At 43.5% G+C, this 20,161-nt stretch overlaps 1 protein-coding gene across 4 annotated transcripts; it reads left to right on the top strand.

Moving 5' to 3' along the window:
* Window positions 1-4: 4 nt before the first annotated feature.
* Window positions 5-19,281, top strand: LOC131674584 (3-hydroxy-3-methylglutaryl-coenzyme A reductase). 4 transcript variants are annotated; one of them, XM_058953336.1, is made up of 12 exons: window positions 5-187; window positions 10,092-10,154; window positions 12,477-12,695; window positions 13,206-13,317; window positions 14,654-14,741; window positions 14,823-15,120; window positions 15,536-15,681; window positions 16,896-17,409; window positions 17,481-17,868; window positions 17,991-18,529; window positions 18,722-19,035; window positions 19,132-19,281. In XM_058953336.1, exons 3-12 carry the CDS (start codon window positions 12,507-12,509, stop codon window positions 19,262-19,264), a joined length of 2,721 nt encoding a protein of 906 aa, XP_058809319.1. In that variant the 5' UTR covers window positions 5-187; window positions 10,092-10,154; window positions 12,477-12,506; the 3' UTR covers window positions 19,265-19,281. The 4 variants fall into 4 exon arrangements, with proteins under 4 accessions (XP_058809319.1, XP_058809318.1, XP_058809317.1 ...); XM_058953337.1 differs by lacking the exon at window positions 5-187 and adding an exon at window positions 10,017-10,034; XM_058953335.1 differs by lacking the exon at window positions 10,092-10,154.
* The last annotated feature ends 880 nt before the right edge of the window (window positions 19,282-20,161 follow it).

The raw sequence follows: 20,161 nt of genomic DNA, 5'->3' as shown, positions 1-20,161 counted from the left end.
CGGCGGAACGGTCGTGAAAGTCAGCACCTTATCGTCGTCGAAGGAGAGCATTATATGACGTAGGGCATTTTTTTTTGAAAGTATATTCTAGCAAAGTGAAAATGTGCTGTCTTTCGCGGGAAAGCATATTTGGAAGCTAATAATCCAGGATAGGAGTATGGGTCCGAGACGTTTGTGCTTTCTCTGGGTAAGTAAGAGGTTATGTCATACATGAATTTAGAAGATGCTCCATTTTTATTTATGTCATAAGGTTTTTTTTTCTGTTGAAACGAGTGAGGGTTTTCACGCGACATCGGCTCCACGCTTTATGTGTGTAATGGAGCTTCTGACCGTATAATTACCCTCTGAAAAGCTATTGTCTGATTATTTCACCAGTAAAATAAAGTGGTTAATCGTAACTTAGACAGTTGATACGGTGGGGAGGCGTATGATGAGTGCGATAACACAATGGATGTTTTTAAATTTTCTTTAACCATCGATACTTTTCTTACACGAATGTTCCAATTATATAATCGTTATTTGTATAAGATTGGCTAGCTAGCTCTAGCTGTCAGGGACAGATGGTTCAGATATCGAGCAATTTTAATTTGTTTTGCTTCTTCACCGGGTGATAAATGGTTATCCTCAAGAGGTTACATCACTTTTACAAAATAGATCATGCACCACCACACCTGGAAATCTTGACACATACGCTATAAGATTTTTTAAAATTTTTTGTATGTTATATTTTATAGTATTCAATGGTTAACTCGCTAGCTCAGATAGCTTACAAATTTGGTCACTACATCGCGCTTCGATGAAATTTGCAGCCAAAAAAGTTAGAAAAAAATCAATAATCCTTGGTCCAAAATAATCTAGTTTATTGATTTCATAGGTAGGCATACAAGCATCCATTATACATAAAATGTATATATCGATTAGGCTAAAGCCAAGCGTGCGTAACATATGTAACGTAATCGTCAATATCATTTACACAGATTGCCAGCCATGTGTGTGCATATATTGTCTATTTAATCGCTCTTATTGATGTATTGTTGGCGTGTTAATTACACATCGTCGCTCATATTGAATTCTCGCATTACAATTACCGCGTTGGTAATTTCAATATACATTAACGTTAACCACTTTTTTGGTTAAATTGTAATTTCTAACGTATATTACGTTACATTTTGCAATCAGATACTATCTGTCATGCCGATAATAATTTTACTATTTGGTTCACGATGTATATTCTTCAAGAATGAATCAAAAATATATGGATGGGTGTACTTATGCAAGCCTGCTTTAGTGAAAAAACTGATCGGTTATCTTCTGCGAATCTGCTATAATATAACTATTTGATTACTTATTTGTTTAGTTACCTGCTATCCTGTCTACACGCTCCTTCGCGTTGTATAACATTTTGTTTTGCATCAATTCACAATGCTACGAACTTGAATCGCTCGGAGCGATGTTAAATACTGCCGTGGAAACTCTCCGTCGCCATAACCCATTGAAAAGCCAACGAATACCCTGGCCATGTGATTTTCAAGAATACGAGCGTTGGAGGTTATTAGCGTCGTGTCAACGCCCATAACGAATTATTAGCGCAATAAACTCGCGCTCGGGCGCTTTTCACTACGCGGACGTGACGGAATATTACAAGGCCGCTCTCACCCCAATAACAATTTGCCTATCGGCTCTGTACCACTGCTATGCGCGCATTCATATGACGGAAAGAGGCCACGGCCGAATTACCCGCTTTTTTGTCTCCACGCTGCTCGAGGTGCGAATTTATTGGCTTCGTTTAAGAGGCGCCGCCGACTCGGCTCTCCCCGTATTGCCCGATCCGTATCGCGCTCCAGAGACTTCCAGAGGTTGTTCACACTCGTCTCTGCGCTTTTTTTCTTCTCCCCGTCTCGCGCTGACCTGCTCGCGCTCGTCGGTTGCATTTAAGGATCGCCGCGGCTCCTGCTCGGATGCGACGACCAAAGGTCAATGATTTTGCCGCTCGGGGCTCATCTTTATTCGCCTCCGACTGTCGCGAATTTTCGACGACTTTTAATTGAATTCAGCCATCACGCGGATTGGTTCGGCGTAACTCGGAGCATCCTATGTTACATGTCGGAGAAAAACATTTCTCTACTGACAATCATATTATAACACTGTACTCGTGTTTGTTTATTGCAACGGGTTTGGCATTTTTCAACTTGCACTGTATAATATAACGCACGAAGATTAAAAGTGCAAGTGGAAAGACTCTGATACTTTAGTGATAGACCGTGTACCGCCGTGTTGAACTTAGAAATGGTTGATAATCGCTTAGTGCTCTTAGAAAATACACAGCACTGTCGTTTAATCATATTGACCGTACTAGAAGCAGACATTATGATTGCAATATTCTTTGAAAGATTCATGAGAGCAACGCAGTATCTAATCGCACGCTTGTTGAATACATTCAGAATTATCCCTATCGCGGAAAAAACAATTTTGCATCTAAAAAACCAAGTCGAATTGATAATGTAGAGACGCGATAATCTATACGTCGATCTTCTGAGCTATGGAGCTAATATATTATGACAATTCGTGCGTAATGATAAACTTTGGATAAAATATACTACGGTTGCTGGTCAACATCAATACCTAACGAAGCTTCTTAAGGAATGTTCAAGTAGTAAAAGTTCGAGATATGCATGGAATAATCTGACTTTTAAAACTGTGTTGCGTTCAACGTTTCTCTCTCCGTCGAGTAAGTTTTTCTCTGGCCTATATGCCGTCGGCCCCCCAAAGCTACTATATCGCAACCCATCAAACTCTCTCTCTCTCTCTCTCTCTCTCTATTCAATAGACGGACTTTCTTTCTAAGAAAGAAGCGACATTCGATTGCGTTGTGAGAGCCGCGTGACCAAGAATATAATTCAACATCACTCAGCAGCATTCTTATTCTTTGCGAAAATCTATTCCACTTCTTCGACCCAGTTTGCTACATCTCGCCCGCAAGCTCAGTCCTTAAGTATCGGTGCGCGAGGAAAACAAGAAAATTGGAGCATGCCGAACGGTTCCGAGTAAAAAAGAAACAAACAAACAAACACTTCTTTCGCTGCGCGCGCGCGCGCGTGCACGCACGCACGTCACGGTCGTTGCGGTGGTTAAATCGATGATGAATAAAAGAAGGAGCGAGCGAGAGTGAAAGTGGCTTCGACGTGACTTTCGATTTCGGCGCGATCCTCGCACACGTGGCAATCGACGCCGTAATAACGCCATCGCTTTCCCTCTCCTTTTCCTCGTTTTCAAAACGCGCGCATTGTTTACGCCGTTACGACGCCCTCGGTTTCCCATAAGTGCTGCGAACCATGGCGCAGCGTCTGTGAGGGACAGGCTGTCTCGTCGCGCGCGACTTGACGCACGAACATTTTGGAGATGAGTAACGTGAAAATAGACTCGGATGGGAAACCCCCTTGAAAGCAAATTACGTCTAATTGGCTGCCGTTGCAAGCGTTTGCTTCGAGGAATTGGTGATCCTATGTTTGTTTAACTATCGACTCGCTGACCCGTGTTTACGTCCAGTTGCCCGTGGGGGGTTCCGACTATATTTAAGTCCACTTAATCGAATCCGTGGAAATTTTTGTTCTCTTTGTCGATCGATATTATGAAGGGAATAAGTTGGCTGCGCTTCCACGAAAAATAGACAATGGCCTGGGCTGTTAATTATGCGACTATACGTGACCTCGTGGTCGATTTTCGTGAATCGCGCATACAGGAGTATACATTAAAACGCGTCATGTATCCTGGTATTGTTTTGATCAAAGCTACACATACGTCATTTAAAATTTATCTCGAGAACCTTGTCGTTTGCGTGTGAAGAATTTAGCAATTTTGATGATTTACCAACAACCACCTGAAACAATTGCAGTACGGCAAATGCACACAATAAAATGTTGTGACAGTTGCGCGTAATCACTATCTACTTAATCATTGATCACCCTGTCATTAATTTTTATCTGTCGTTTACAGAACTCATTAATCATTAATCACCCTGTCAATTATTATTATCTGACGTTTGACCAAGATACATGTAACAAAAATCGAAATACATCGGGTGCGTGTCGTTTTCATAAACAGGACTTTAAATCAAATTCCAATGAACACATCTGCGGAGGTGACCGTCGCGTCAATTGCCGCGCGCCAGACGTGACTCCCATTGAAGAAGCCGAGAGAGAAAAGCACGCTCGGAGCGTATACAGTCGGGATGACTCACGCGTGTCTGCCCGCGGATTCGGCGGCTCACCCTCCGACTAGAACTTGGGGAAATCTCTCTCTCTCTCTCTCTCTCTCTCTTGCCTCGTATTTTGGAGTATACACGGCGATCGACCGGCCGTCTACCCCGCATTCGCGTTTACCCGTTATTCTCGGTACGTCAGCTTGCTGGACGATGATGCTCCGCCGTATCTATTATGCATACGCTCACGTCTTCGGCGATGTGTGATCTAGGTCGGCGTAGCTTTGTTGAGTTTTGCGATCACGGATCGCCAATGACGTTCTCTTTTATTTCGTCTGATCTGCAGGCCGACCGAGTTAGTTTTGACGCCTCGCTGGTATTCGCGTTTGCGTTATTGTTCGATGCTTACTCATGTGTGCGGTGGTGTTCGAGCGATGAACGTTTTTGACAATCAAACGGTTGCTACGGCGTCAAGAGAGGTAACGTTTTTTTACGTCGTCGAGTGTTCATATTCGTGGAAGATTAAATTATTAAGTTGATTTTGACTGACATTCATATATTTTTATCGATGCTTGAAGGTTGGCTAAAGTCGATTTTGGATTATCGATAAAAAATGATAAGTGAAGTTCATTATTTTGCATGACGGATTAACAAAAACAGTCTTCTTAGATTTTCCAGTTGTTGACTCGTTGCACGAGTTCGAAGCGGAAATCGCTTGAAAAGGGGTCCTTCGACGCGTCCGTCCAAAGTTGTGCTCGCAAACGTGCAAAATTCGACGGCGATGCGCCGCGGCCGGGCGAAAAATAAATAATCATTGGATCGGGGCCACGGCATAAGTGTCCACAAGCAGGCTTCAAGGACGAGTTGGTGCATCCGCGGCAAGGTGCACGTATCGCGCGCGCGCGAGTACGCATGATTTTTACTTGCGCGCTGCTCCATTCGCGCGGCTTTCTCTTTCAAGGCCTCGTCGCATGGGCGTTCGCGCCTGCGGCTCTCCGCGAGTTATGACGATGCTTCTGAAAAGCCTGTCTCATTCGTATGCGCGGCTTCGCATCTTCTATCGATTGCCCGCGCTTCTATTTATTTCTTTATTTTTTCTTTCAATCGCCAAGCGTCCTTATTACTAATCAAGACATTTTTCTGCCGGGCACGGTAGGGGTGGCGCCGTTTTCCATTGTCCAATCGCGCGCTTTTATCTCTCCGCGAATTTCGCGTCATCGATGAAAATAAAAATCGCATTTTTCTTTTTTTAACTCATCCTTTTGACTTTTGCGAGATTTACCTTCCGCAGCAATTGTGAAATTTGGTTACCTTGGAAACATTAATACGTTATACGAGCAACGGCAATATATCAAACATTTTATCGATCTTTTACAGTGTCTTTCATCCGTAGACCGTAGCAATTTAGTCTCGCTTATGACGACATAAACGTACAATGTTAAAAAAAAACGTTAATTAAAAGGTTTTTTTGGTGCTCTTCCAATCAATTTATTAGTATCGCCTTGGATGTATAAACTCTATTCGAAGACACGTGTAACAATGCAATCTGCGTAATCTTCGTTGATTAATTGTTACGCGAAATAGCCACCTATGAATAAAATCTCATATTTAGACTATTAAAAATCCATTATTCGAATATAAACGAAAACATCCGTTTCGGTGATTACAACAACAGAAAGAGACGTGCGGTGAGTGCAAGATTGTCGCACATTTAGGCTGGAACGGCAATGGATTGGAGTCGTACGTTGACAGGCAGATATGTCTCTCGTGAAGATTCGCTGCCGCCGTTGCTTTAGGCACGATTAATTGGCATTGCGAGGTTTCCGCCAAGGTTGCTTATTTTACGGTAGAATATGCTAATGCGACGAGAGGATTATTTTCTTTGTTAGAGTGCTTAAACGTTAAAGCCAAATTATTTCTGCATGTCGGAATGTAAACGGCAGCAAGTAACTTAAAATTTACTTGCCAAGCTTTGTTTTTCAGCTCCTGTGTTAACAAACTTTTTCAATGGTACGTTTGGATGCGATAGTGCGAGAAAGTGATTTGATCCTCGCGTGGACGTTCGCGCCCGAGCAATGCGAGGGTAAAAGAGACTATGTGAAAAATAATATGACTTCTCGCACAAGTATCGAACTCCAAAACTATGGTACTTCCAAAACTATGGTCAACAAAACTTTGTTATTTAGGCTGTTTGTGATCGCACGTAAATAATGTTCTAATATCTAAGATATTTTGATAATTAAAAAATTTCGAAAGAAATATCGACTAATCTTTTTCTGATGCGACTCTTAAAATTTGAATATATTTTAACTTAAACGGGAAATCGGCATCTCGTTGGCCTTGGTATTTCACTACTCATTCGTCGGTAATCAACCACCCGTAGAAATTGCAAAGTATTTTTGAAAATACTTAACTTAATTATTAAATAAAAAAAATAGAGGGTAATGTAATTACAATGTAAATCACATTTGCGATGATTTTTTATAGATAATCTAAGAAACTAATCATAGAGATTATATCCAAAAATGGAATGGAACATCCGCGCATACCAACTGCTTCCGACAGCTTTGAATTTTATTAAATGTACATTGATTATACAGAGTCAAGGACAACCAGAAAGTGGTGCCTCTCATATATCAACCTATTAGAAAACTGATTTTTAAGATCGTTCTTGACCACATAAGGTTGTCGACCCAACTCAAATATAGGTCATACATTCGACTTACGTGATAAACCGGTTGTTTGAACCTTTCAATGACAATTTTTTCTTGAATTAGTGGAATTCTTAAATAATTGTTATTACTCTGCATTTTTAATTGACTCAATTGATCAGAGGTTTGAATCGAAGAAATCTTCTTTCAACTATATCGACACTGAAGGAGAGTGGCACTTTGAAAGTTTTTATTTCTAACGAACGATTCTCAATAAGTCAGGTCGTGTCTTGTTTAATAGATTTGAAAATCAACACGGGGGTTGCCATTAGTATCGGCAACCGTTGCGAAATCCACCTACTAAAGAATACGTTTCGAGCATTCCTAAGCGTGATTGATGATGCTCGAAAATATTGACCAACCAACAAAATGAAAACGACTGTGCCGCGAGTTCATGGAACTACTTTTGTGAACTTGAACGTTAATTAGAGCGAACGAAAGTCTTACGTCAGGAACGCGCTTTTATTAATATTCAAGGGAGGCGCAAACGATTTTCATCTTAATGGTGCTGCTTCATCTGCCGTCCGTGGACCTCGACCTTGCCATACGCAAAAATGGCCTTCGCTCGATTGGAGTCCTGAATATAGTACAGTCAACCCGGGAGCTATCACCGTTCTGTCTATCACTGCTTTCAATGTCGTCATCGCTCGCTTCCAAAGTTATTTTTCGTCTTTTCCTTATTTTAATGGTATTCAAAATAGACATTCCGTGATACTTTGAGATTTTTATTTTTTTTTTCATACCACGTAAGGGAGGATAAAATTGAATGTCCGAGAATAGCTTGCTGGAAAATATTTATTGTCGCGTGTACTACAATTTCTTTTTGTAGGCGTTTTTGAAACGGGACAACGGGACATTCTTTAAAACTCTTACATCGTCTCATTATTGAACATAAAAAATAGTCGATTAGATATTAACAAACGAATTCTAGCGTTTCGTTGCTAAATACGATTCTTGAGCAAAGGAAGAGAGAGTTTCACAACTACATCGATCACCGACAAACGATACGAATTTATCCGGTCTGAGTTTACAAAACTGTAAGTGTTTTAAAATACATTTTCAACATTGTACTCAAGAGCCCGCCTATTTATGTGAACGACCGTTCGGAACGGATGATCGTCGAGGGAACTCGTGTCATATATATAAATTTAATCGCTACGCCGATATACGCAATGCTATATATCGTGTTCATTCGACTGCTACGCAACAACGGTAAAAGTTGATTGACGAGTCTAAGCCAATAATAAAATTCCACGTTTTATCCTTAAACATCCGTTTTACATTTCGTCTTTATCATTTAATATTCATCAAGTTTGATGACTTAATTATTTATTCGAATTCCGCTTTACGTTAATTCATGATCTTTACGAATTAAAGTTACAAGAGCATTTAAAAGCATCTCAGATTATCTATAATTCATCAATCATACATCGATAAGCTTCTTGCAGCAATTTCCACGCATCATCTTTTAATAGTTTTATTGGTTCAGAAGCTTATCGGGAAAGGCGCACTCATCACGTGTTTGACCCAGTCTATGAAATGGTGCTTGCTTGCACGTCAAAAGAAACGACGTCCAAGAGTAGTTCTCTTCCCATTCGCGTACACGTGCAGAAACGTGTCCACGCCGAGTGAAGCGGCGTTGTTCGCGAAGATAAACGTAAAAATTACGATGGCGCGTTGAAGGTAAAGCCTAGCTCCGCAAGCGCAGGCACGAGGGGGTTGGCGTGTTTACGTTGCGCAACGCCACAAGTGTCTTCCTCTCTCGTGCAGATCTTGTTTTTGTTTTTGTTTTAACGCCACGCCGCAGCGAAAACGAAAGCGTTTGTGCAGCGCGCTCGCGCGGCTTCGTAATAATTCATAGATTTTTCTCGCGGTATCCATGTCGACACCGAGCATGCATATTGAGAAAAATCCTCATTGGTATATCTCATTGTGTAACTTGGAAAAAGGAGAAGGCGGTGGCGGCGACGGCAGACGCGTTAATTTATGCTAAAACCAATCTCATCTGGTCGCCGAGGCCGAGGATTGCCAAACGGACTCTGGATTTTCGACACTACACGGCCGCATGATCGAGCGCAGTGCGGGTACGCTTCTCTTTCCTTCGCGATTGAATCGCCGGGCAAACGAGCGTTCAAGTACAGCGCGGGATGATGCATGGCTTGCCTTGTCGTGGCTCAATTTCGTTTCATCATAGATATGATTTTCGTCTTGGTCGTCTGGATCGTATATTAATTTGGTTGAACCGCGCGAGGCTGTCCACGCGCACACCGACGTTGACGCGCGACGCAGACTGTCAGTGCTGGCGTTTAAGTTTCTCTCGGAGTTGTGAATACGATCGCGCGCACGTGAGCCGACCTTGCCAGCAGCTGAGCGGGTAGCAGCGCCTCGTCAGGCTCGACTGGACTCGGCGTATAACTGACGGCTCGATCGCGGCGCGTACTCCCGAGGAAGAATTGGCCCGAGGGAAACGGCTTTGTCAGCGAGCGCTCGCAATCGCAGATATGCATGCGCGTTATTGAGAAGCCAGCCGGCGCATCATAATTGGCGAGGTTTATCGACGCGACGGATAAGCCGGTCGAGGGTTGTAAATCGCGCGCGCGGCGGTGATCGATCGCACGAGGAAAAGCTCGCGCGATGTATCGATCGAGGAAAAACGAGCGACGAGCGAAAAATCTTAGATCGAAATCGCGATAGCGGCCGATACGCGCGAGATGGAAATGGTGGCGCGAAACGTGGTCGGGGTCGGGGTCGGGTTCGCCTTATAGCGCGACGCCGGCCAATTGATCGAGCGGCAATCGGCTTATATAAATAACGGAAGCTCGGCGGCCAGGTTCGAGTGACAATCGGAGTGCCGCAGCGTCGCGAGCGCGTTTAATTCAAGGGACGATCGCTGGAAAGGCCGCTCCTGAGAAGCGAGAGCACACGACGTGAGCGCCACGGTAATCTTCCGGCATAGCCGCCGACTCGCGGCAAGAAAGTGCGCTCAGTCCTGGCGCGACGCTTGGAACGGACAGTTCTCGCGCGGTCGCTTTCTCCGCTTTCTGTGTCTACCTATTCGCCTGCGCCTTCGATTCGTCTCGTCGCTCTTTTATTTTTTTCCCTCCTGCTTTCGTCATTGTCGTCTCGTGGGTGATCATGATCGTGGAGAAGCTGCAGTTTTGAGAGCAAACGTTCGCTTGCAGTTGCCGCCGCCGTCATTGCCGCTGCCGCCGCTGCTGCTGCTGCTGCTGCTGCTGCTACTTCAGGTACGTGTGCGGCGGTTTAGATACGCGTAGATGCATTTGGTGAACGTGACGAATTTACATGCTTTCTAGCGGCGCCTTGGGAGAAAGCCTTTTTTACGGTGCGCCTAAGCGAGCGGTTACTTTCTTAAGCGTCGTTCGGATTTTTGAATTTCCTCTCAGCCGCAACGGTTTTTCCCATCGTCTGATCGTTATTGTGCGCCAGACGAGCGGCGACGCCGTTGAAACGACGCGGTTTTGGTTTTAGCTCTCTTTTCCTTTTTCCGCCGCGGCAATTCGCCGGCGACTCATTGCGATCTAAGTATCGTTCAAATCGTCATCTACTTCCACCTCTCGCGTTTGTATTTTTTTAAGGCGGGCTTGAAAACTGTAAGATAGGTACCTAGCACCGGGAATGATGGGAATTCACATTGGTTTGTGCAGTCACGTGTACGCGGCTTTAAAAAATAAGGAAATCTGTTACAACTTACAGAGTAAATTTAACAAAAGCGGAATAACATTTTTTCGCGACGTGACTTGCGTAGTGGAATGTTCATTCAACAATATTCACAACAAAGTAATTAATATTTCGAAAAGTTCCAAACGAAATCTTTCCACGTTATATATCACCAGAGCATTAATTGTAAATAATAAAACGTTTGATCTTGGATATTTTTTATTTTATTTAAACATTCTAAATTTTTATTTTTTTTTTCATTTTTTTTATTTTTCATGAAAATATCTTATCATTGCAATGTTGTATTGCGAGTGTTTTCCATTCATTCCGATTTTTTGAAAAGAAAAATAATAATTTTTTTAAATGTTAGTGTCTATATTATTTTTATATTATTTTAGTAATGAATATTGCGTAGAAATTTAAATAAAAGGCAAGTGTTCAAAAAGCTTAAAATGATCAAGTTCGAAAAATTAGTATCAATTAGAATCTGTTGATTTGATATAATACATTTACACAGAGATATCTTTTCGTAAGACTAAAAATAAAGTTTATAAATTTCGTAATAAATTCACATTTTTTCGTACAACAAAACTAATTATTTAAAAATTTGCATACAATTAATAGAGTATCGAAAATCCTGCAGCGATAGTCTTCTTAGATCCAGATAAGGATTAGCCATTAGCGTAGATAAGAATTTGGAAGATCTTCCCATCAGAAAAACGAGAAAAGCACAATAATTGAGAATTGACGAGCACTTTAATTGGCGGCCGAATATAAATCGTCGCCAGCCGTAAATCGCCCGTCGTTAAAAGTTTCGTCAGTAAATGGTCGTCGGGCGCAGCTGGAAGCCTTGAGAGCTGGCGAGGCACAAGTGACTGTCGCGACGACGCGATGCGTGGCACGTTCCCGACTGGGCCGACCAGCCCAACCCTTAACGACAACCCCGCGGGAGCGTTGGTCGCCGCGAGCAAACGAAGAGCGGACGGCGTTAGCTGGACGGCGTTACTCAAGACGCGCGTTCACGTAAGCGCGCCGCGGCCGATTGAAAACGCGGTAGAAAGTCCGAAATTTCGCGTAATACGAAGAGGCCGCGTCGGCCGGCGGCGCGCAGCGTTGCGTCACGCGCTCACCGCTCTCGCGGGAGAGCGTTTTCTCAAGTTCAATCCGCGATCGGTCGAGCGCGCCTCGAAAGCCATCGATCCCGGGGCTCCCGGCGAGGCGCGCAGCTCGATTGCGCAACTACCTTTTTTTCGCCCGAGATAATAGCGTCGTTAGCGCCTCTTTGGATTATCCTCCTGGATTATCCTCGTTCGGGTCGTTTGCCAACGAGAAAGCTGGACGTCGAGCTGTCCGGCGAAGATGGGAATGCGCTCGCCAAGGTGACCCGCGCTCCAGCGTGAAAACGTTTATTATTTCGCCGGAGCCGCGACTGGCTGGCGTTTTCGACGAACATCGCCGCGATTTGTTGTTATAATATCTTCGCCTTGATCTTCGAGTGGTAAACCTTCCTTCTGACGTATTTCCTGCGTATATTTTTCCGCGCCGATTTTCGCGGCCGCGAAACGCTCTTACTTGGAACAAACTCGTTAGCGGCGTTATTGAACACTTGTTTTGACAGCTTTTTCGCGCCCAATTACCAACGCCGGTCGATGTACAACAACAGTTAATACGACTCTTTTTCCTACACTGATTTTGTATTTTGGATTTTGGATATACAAATTTAATGTGCATAACTTTTAACGTTGCGTAAGTACCCTGGGCACATTTCAAAATTATACGTCGCTTCCGTGCGAGAAAAAAAAACAGTTGGCATTTTAAGAGGATTCATTCGTGGCAACTTTCACCGATCGGAAATTTTGTAAAAATCCGGTTACTTTGAATGATTGCAGGAAGCGTGAAAATCAACGAAGAGAAGAAAAATGTGGGACCGGCTGTTCGAGCTGCACGGGCGCTTCTGCGCGGGTCACCCGCTGGAGGTGATCGTCACTACGTTCACCCTGACGGCGTGCATGCTCAACATGGAGACCGGGGCCGCGGTGAGGGACACGAAGAGTTTGCCCGTTGCTCCGGCGGGACATTGCTGGAACGGACGCTGCTCTACCGAACCGGTGCGTCGACGTACTTGGACCGATAGCTGTCGTCGGGCAAATTTGTCATTCGCAATAAGTAGTCGTCGGCAATCCATAATGAGAATCTATGCACAATCAACTTACCATTCACGATTTATCTGATCCGTTCCGAAATTTGAGGAAAGTGCGCAAAGTCGAGTGTGCGGTATCTAAGATTGACATCATCGTAAATTGTAGTAACAACGATCATTTACATCGAATTGAATCCGATTACGACATTGTCTGCGCCGAATGTCAACAAGTTCGCGCGCGATTGATCATCGCCCCGAGATAACAGATTCGAGCTTAATCCATGCCGGTCGACAAGTTATCGGAGGGTGGTGCGTTTCTCTCTGTCCGTCTCTCAATACCGGCTTTCGCAATTATTCTCAACGCGTAAAATTACGTCAACGCCTCATATATGAATGAGCGAACTTAACAAAAGACTCGCGCGCGCGCGCAACCCAATAAGCAATGAACGGCAGAAATGTATTTTTCTCTCCTTTCTAGGACTTGAATGCCGCGGACGTCATCCTCATGACAATGATACGCTGCTTGGCGATTCTTTTCAGCTATCACCAGTTCCGCAATCTCCAGAACTTGGGCTCCAAATATATCCTTGGTATGTTTCGTCTCTGTCAATTTTTGCCTTACTCGCCGAGCTAAAAATAGGCCAGCGTTATTTCGATGGTCCATTCACAGAAGTGGCTCTCGGCGCGTTTGCATTCTTTTCTTTCGCGCGCTCAACGCGTAGCCCGCTCCTCTGCAAAATTACCTAACCGCGGCCCGAAACTCGCGCGCGCGCGCGATGGGAGTTCACCTTGAGCGAAAGCAGACCGAGAGTGAAAGTAAACTCATAGAAAGCGAGATGGCATTTCCTCGGCGCGAGCCGCGGACGTACGCCGGCGATTACCGAATTATGCACGTATATACGCGACGCGCGAAAAAGAGAAGAACCGGTTCGCGCGCGCGCGCGCACGGCCTAATAACGAACAGGCGACATCGCAAGTGTGTCGCGTGCGCGCCCGATGCTTTCGCAACCGGTGCGCTCTTCGCTTGCTACGCTTGCTTTCAGCTGGTCGGCGGTGATCGATCGATTCGATTTTTCAACAATTTCAAATAGGACGCGCCCTGTGATCGTCCATGGGGCGAACTCGAATTCATTCGAAACGAAACGGCGATTCTTCGTGACATCCTGGAATGCGATAAAAAAAAAGAACGAAAATATTTAGCGCGGTTCTGGATTCCAATTCGAATTCGGCGGATCACGATTTGTTTGTATTTTGCTTAAAATTTCGATGTTTGCAAAGCTTCGGCAACTTTAACACTGCAGTAATAAAAACTCAATACTAGTGAAATTGACGCGTTCAGCGCAATTTATGTTACAAAAGCTATGCGTGGATCAAAACTTGGAGCTGAAAATAAACTAGCATCTTTTTTCGTTCTTTGTCGATTTCCGAGAAAAAAAATCCTGAAATTCATGTTTGCGCTGTGAGCACTTATACGATCAGGAAAAGGGCGTCACGAGTGCGTAACGGGACCAAATATTTGTAGATGGTTCGCACTTTCTAAAACGATCAAATCGAAAAGCTACGGGCACGCGCCCTTGACATTTTCGGAGAATCCGAGAAGGAATTTTACTGCGCGCAATGAGCTTGGATATTAATCGGTTGTACGTTTACGGATGTTTTAGCGTGGCCAAGGAGTGTACTTGTAATTAACACTTCGTCGGACATGGTGACGAAGGTCACTATGAGTTACAATTTGAATGGATATGACGAACGGTCGAAGCACCGGTAGATCACGTGCGACTTTTACAAGATTCTTGAACAGTTGGTTGCGCAACGCTTGTCGATTAGCGATGTTTGGAAGACAATACCGAAGACGCGCCAACTGCGCTAACGATCCTACATTTTCCTTCACCTAAGCTAACACTCTGTGACATTGTCAATTTTTAGGAATCGCAGGGCTCTTCACGATGTTTTCAAGTGTCATCTTTACCTCGAGCGTGCTGAACTTCGGTCGCAGCGATATTTCTGATCTGAAGTAAGTAACCATAAGATAACAGTGCGTAATTGCTCTCATTGAACTCGTAAGCTGATATCTGATATCTGGAATCGATTACAGAGACGCTCTGTTCTTTTTCCTGTTGGTGATTGATTTGAATAAGGCGAGCATGCTCGCTCAGCTGGCACTCAACTCCAAGAATCAGGACGAGGTGCGAGCCAACATCGCTCGAGGCATGTCGCTGCTTGGTCCGTCGATCACCCTCGACACTCTCGTCGAGATTCTATTGATCGGCATCGGCTCCTTGTCGGGTGTCAGGCGATTGGAGATACTCTGCGGATATGCTTGTCTCGGCGTTGTCGTCAATTACGTTGTTTTCATGACTTTCTATCCTGCCTGCTTGTCCTTGGTACTCGAGGTGAGCTTCCTTTTGCTTGTTCTCTGACCATTCGTAGTTGCGGTCGCGAGAAAGTAAAACTTAGTTGGCACTTTACTTTTTTTTTATCTGCAGTGTATTTGAAATCAATATTTTTGAGAAATAAGCGTGTCAAATAAGTACACGTGTATATTGAAAGATCGCCGGAAAGAAATTCAGCTTAAAGTGTGAAGTTTTCTCCGTCAAATGCCGAAAGTGTAGAGTATGACAGCGTAGAAAAGATCCTGCGTGTATTTGCCCTTCGATCGCTTCGTAGATCGTTCAAGTAGGTTGAGGTCGCTGCCGTAGTCATTTTAAACTCGATCCATCATTAAGAGTAGTCTTTAGCTTCCTCGAAAAGAGCAAAAAAAAAGCCGAAGTTTACTTACGCAATCGAACTTGACTTTCATTTTTCCAGCTTTCACGTAGCAGCAACAACAAGCTACACATGCATCACAGTAGCAGCGGCAGTTTGGTGAACGAAGAAGATCAAAAGCCAAATCCAGTCGTCGAACGTTTGAAGCTCATCATGATCGCCGGCTTATTCGTCGTACACGCGCACAGGTGTGTGTGCGTGCGTGTGCGTGTGTGTATACAACACGCATGCAACTTTCGCTTTCAGCCTTAATGTCGTTACGCCATGCTTCACGTTTTGCGAAATGTCGATCACATAGCGTTTCCTTTTTTCTTTTTCTATCCTTATCTGACGGTATAATCTGACCCCTTCTCGTGCGTTGGTGTCAGGGTTAACGGGGGGGGGGGGGGGGGGGGGGGGGAATGCGTGAAAAAAACGTTTGCGTTTTATCTGATCGGAACTCTGTGAAAAGACATATATCCAAGAGGAAATGAGATGCTGTACGTTTATGAATGTATGATGCAGGCCTTAGTTTGCATGCCAAGAGGGTTTTCGAGCCTAACTCGCGAGTATGTGATGCGCGAGACTCGCAGTTGCTTCAGTTTGCCCGCCGGAAATGGACAGCAATCGCTACGGCTGTTCGCTCGGTTTTCGCGAATGCGCTGCTACTTCGGTGAAGTGTTTGTTTTACTATTCGCTCGACTGTCACTCGGCACTTTATTGCTCGCGGCATAATATTATCGTATTTTCGTTTCGCCCACCAAAGATAGATCTTACTTGTTTTTTCTTTTTCCGTGAGCGGTATCTTCTTCTTTTCTTTTCTGCGTCTTCTTTAGTGCATAGATATTCTTTAGTGCATAGAATTTTCTATTTCCGAGAAACACCGGTGACGAAACTACCGTACGAAAAAAAAGAATTTTTTTTATTTTTCTCATTGAAGTTAATCACATAGCGAGGAATGCGCTCTTTAACATCGCGCGAGCAAAAAGCAGTTGACGACGAGAAAAAGAGAGAAACAGAAAAAAGAAACCATTCTCTTTTCCCAGACTTGCGCTGATTCATTAGCTGAGAAAGCGTTTGCTTTGTAATTGACATGTTTTTTTTCTGCACGGTCGATCCTTTCTATTTTTTCCGCTACGCTATGCTTGACGAACTTCAATGCGCTATTCCGATCCGTATAAATTGATTTTTTTTTACCTCATGTGTGTATATGATAAAATTATGAGTAATTTTTTTAGAATTAATTTTTCTTTGATTCACGGGTTGAATGAAAAGGTGGCAAGGCCGGAATAATTATCGAAGCTCCATTTATTTTCTTTTCAATCATCACGGTTCATTCATGCATTGAAAGTTACTACAAGTTATAAATAATTTCTTTCACACGTATCAATAAAATTTGTGTAACATTGAAAATGTTTTGCAGCCGTTGGCCATTTCGTAATGAGAACGCCGAAGAGCAAATAGCCGAAACGGTGTCTCAAGTGAGCCCTGGCATCCTCCTCACAAATCGCAATAAAACCGAAGCAACTCCCGACTTCCGTGGCTACCTGATGAACTGGCTGTCCGTGAGTGCGGACAACATTGTGATTCTCATCCTCCTCTTGGCACTAGCGATCAAATTCATCTTCTTTGAGGATCGCGGGGGTGAAATCGTTCAGCAACTTCGCTTCGAGGAGAGCAAAAACGTCGAAATGAATTGCAGCGAGGTCGAAAACGAATTGAATCCAACGCTCGCAGCCATGAGTATGAGACCGAGAACGGCAGTGTTCTCCGACTGGGTTGAAGTTGGTAGTGAAGCTGATGTTCAGGTGGTAGACAAGAGTGTGCAAACCGAGGATAAGATGTTGGAATCGATGAGCTCCAGCAGTGAGACTTTGTGCTCCAAGTCGGATACCATTAGAAGTATCGAGGACTGCCTAGCTCTTTATCGCTCAGAGGTCTGCATATAAAACTTTCATTTTCCCATGTAGTCGTTGCATTTGTAACCGACACAATATCATCCTTTCAGCTGGGAGCTAATGCCTTAACCGACGCAGAGGTCATTCAACTCGTGAAACACCGACATATCCAACCATATCAGCTCGAAAAAGCCGTTGGCGACATGGAACGCGGCGTGGGGATTCGTCGCATCATTGTCGGCAATAGTGGTGGTTTCTTGGATGATCTCAAAGATCTTCCTTATCACCATTACGATTACAGCAAAGTTCTTGGCTCTTGCTGTGAAAATGTTTTGGGTTACGTGCCAATTCCTCTTGGTATCGCTGGCCCACTGAAAATCGATGGGGAATTTTATCATATTCCAATGGCTACGACTGAGGGTTGTCTTGTTGCTTCGACGAACCGTGGAAGCAGAGCGCTCATTGGCTGTGGAGTTACTAGCAGAGTTGTCGCCGATGGTGAGCACTTTACAGACGCTTACGAGTGAATCTTAATTATATATCTGCTATGGACCTACTAATGGACGCAATTACCGAAAGTGCGTCACGTAATTACTCAAGCAAACCATTCATCTCCCCAGGTATGACCAGAGGCCCGGTGGTGCGTTTCCCAGATATAGTGCGTGCAAGCGAGGCGATGACGTGGATGCAAATACCCGAAAATTTTGACAAGATGAAAACAAGCTTTGACGAGACAAGTCGTTTCGCTCGTCTCACTAGAATTCAAATTCGCATTGCTGGTCGCCAACTATTCATCCGTTTCGTCGCGAAAACTGGCGACGCTATGGGCATGAATATGCTGTCGAAGGGAACTGAAAAATCACTGCACACAGTTCAAGAACGTTTTCCCGACATGGAAATTCTCTCACTCAGTGGTAACTTTTGCTCTGACAAGAAACCTGCTGCTGTCAATTGGATCGAAGGTCGTGGTAAAAGCGTCGTCTGTGAAGCTATCGTACCTGCAGAAATTGTATCTTCGGTGCTGAAAACTACCACTCATGCGTTGGTGGACGTGAACATTAATAAAAATATGATCGGATCTGCGGTTGCTGGAAGCATCGGAGGATTTAATGCGCACGCCGCTAACGTTGTGACGGCTATCTACATTGCCACCGGGCAGGTAAATATATTTTGGTAATCATTTTTTATATTGCTGGTTAAATAAATAAATGCAAATGAGAACACTAGGAGTGAACATCTAATATTTGATCTAACAAACAATAACTTGAATGAACGTTATTACATTGAATATCGGATTGAAATGGATCACTCAGTCTCTATGAACTTAAAACTAATAATTTTGAAATTTCAGGACCCCGCACAAAATGTTGGCAGCAGCAACTGCATGACCCTCATGGAGCCTTGGGGTCCAGATGGCAATGACTTGTATGTATCGTGTACAATGCCAAGCATCGAAGTTGGCACGGTCGGCGGTGGCACCGGGCTTCCCGCACAGGGTGCTTGCCTAGCTATGCTAGGTGTGAAAGGAGCTCACGCCGAAACTCCTGGACAGAATGCAGATAAGTTGGCGAGGATTGTCTGCGCGGCTGTGCTTGCCGGTGAGCTTTCTCTCATGGCTGCGCTTACGGCTGGTCATCTGGTCAAGAGCCATCTTAGGCACAATAGGTAAGATTGAAAAGTATAGTGATACATTTGATAGGCATTTATTTTCAAATAATTCGAGTCAAATAGATTAACGTTTACAATTGTTCCTCGTTTCAGGTCGACAACAAAAGTAACCAGTGTGTTGACCTCGATGTCGTCTCCACGACGAGAGCAAAGCATCAACTTGACTGTGCCAAATACGCTGCCCGCGTTCCAGCCAACCTGTACAAATGCAACCCATGGCTCGTAGCGCTAGTTTAGAACAATTTTTTGTGTTTCTTTTTTGTGATTGCCATCGAGAGCAAGCTCTGTGTCAGTGAGCGACGAGGAGTATAACTTGTAAAACAAAAAGACTTATCGATTGTTGAAAAAATGAAGAATCGAACATGATAATAATTATAGTTTATAAACATCACAAGTCTTCCAGCATGTGTCTGCGAGTGCTGCCAAAGCCTGACGTTCTTTTTTACACGCATCTTTGTTTTTAGCGAGTATTATATACGCGATATTTTATCAATTTTGGCCGTTTCTCTCGAGAGATGTTTTGGAATTCACTTATTTGATTATTGATTTTTTTTCATAGCTCTATCTCGTAGGTAGTTACGTAGAAGACGGGCGTAATATATCGTGTATACGTTTAATTGATAATTAGTTGTCTAATTTCTCTTTATTCTTTAATTTCAAGAGCGTGAGTAGTGTTAAATTTAAAATATTAATACAGGATTTTGTGACCTTTTTCCGTGAAAGTGCATGGAAGTTTGTATGTGAAATTGGAGTCTGCAATATTCATTAAGTTTGTTGACTACGAACGTTCAAGTTTTCATAAGATAAAAATGTAAATGTGTAAATAATGCTATGCTGTTAAGTAAAGACAACAGTAGTGTAAAAATGTACTTTAAGAGAACGAATTAAAAAAACATTGTATTCTTTATGATTTGGACTTATATTTTACTTGTTGTACTTTCAAATTAATAAATTACATTAATGTTGTGTTTTAATTAATTAAATGAAATCTTAAATATTAATTAAGATTGTGTTTTAGTTATGCTCTTTAATTTAAGTAGAAAAATGTCTTATGAGATATCTTAACATTGGATACTAGGGACAAAGAATTATTCATCATATAAATACATTATAAAAATAATTA

The sequence above is a fragment of the Phymastichus coffea genome, unplaced genomic scaffold (assembly GCF_024137745.1).
Source record: "Phymastichus coffea isolate CEN01 unplaced genomic scaffold, Cenicafe_Pcof_1.1 PCOF00262, whole genome shotgun sequence".
NCBI lineage: Eukaryota > Metazoa > Arthropoda > Insecta > Hymenoptera > Eulophidae > Phymastichus > Phymastichus coffea.
The sequence above is the reverse complement of the archived record's forward strand: the minus strand, read 5'-3'. Positions and strand labels throughout refer to the sequence as shown.

Coding starts and splice junctions, on each gene's coding strand:
- LOC131674584 (XM_058953335.1), top strand. CDS start 12,507: ATGTGGGACCGGCTGTTCGAGCTGCACGGGCGCTTCTGCGCGGGTCAC. Junction 17,869..17,990: donor TAGCAGAGTTGTCGCCGATG/GTGAGCACTTTA, acceptor TCATCTCCCCAG/GTATGACCAGAGGCCCGGTG. Junction 18,530..18,721: donor TCTACATTGCCACCGGGCAG/GTAAATATATTT, acceptor TTGAAATTTCAG/GACCCCGCACAAAATGTTGG.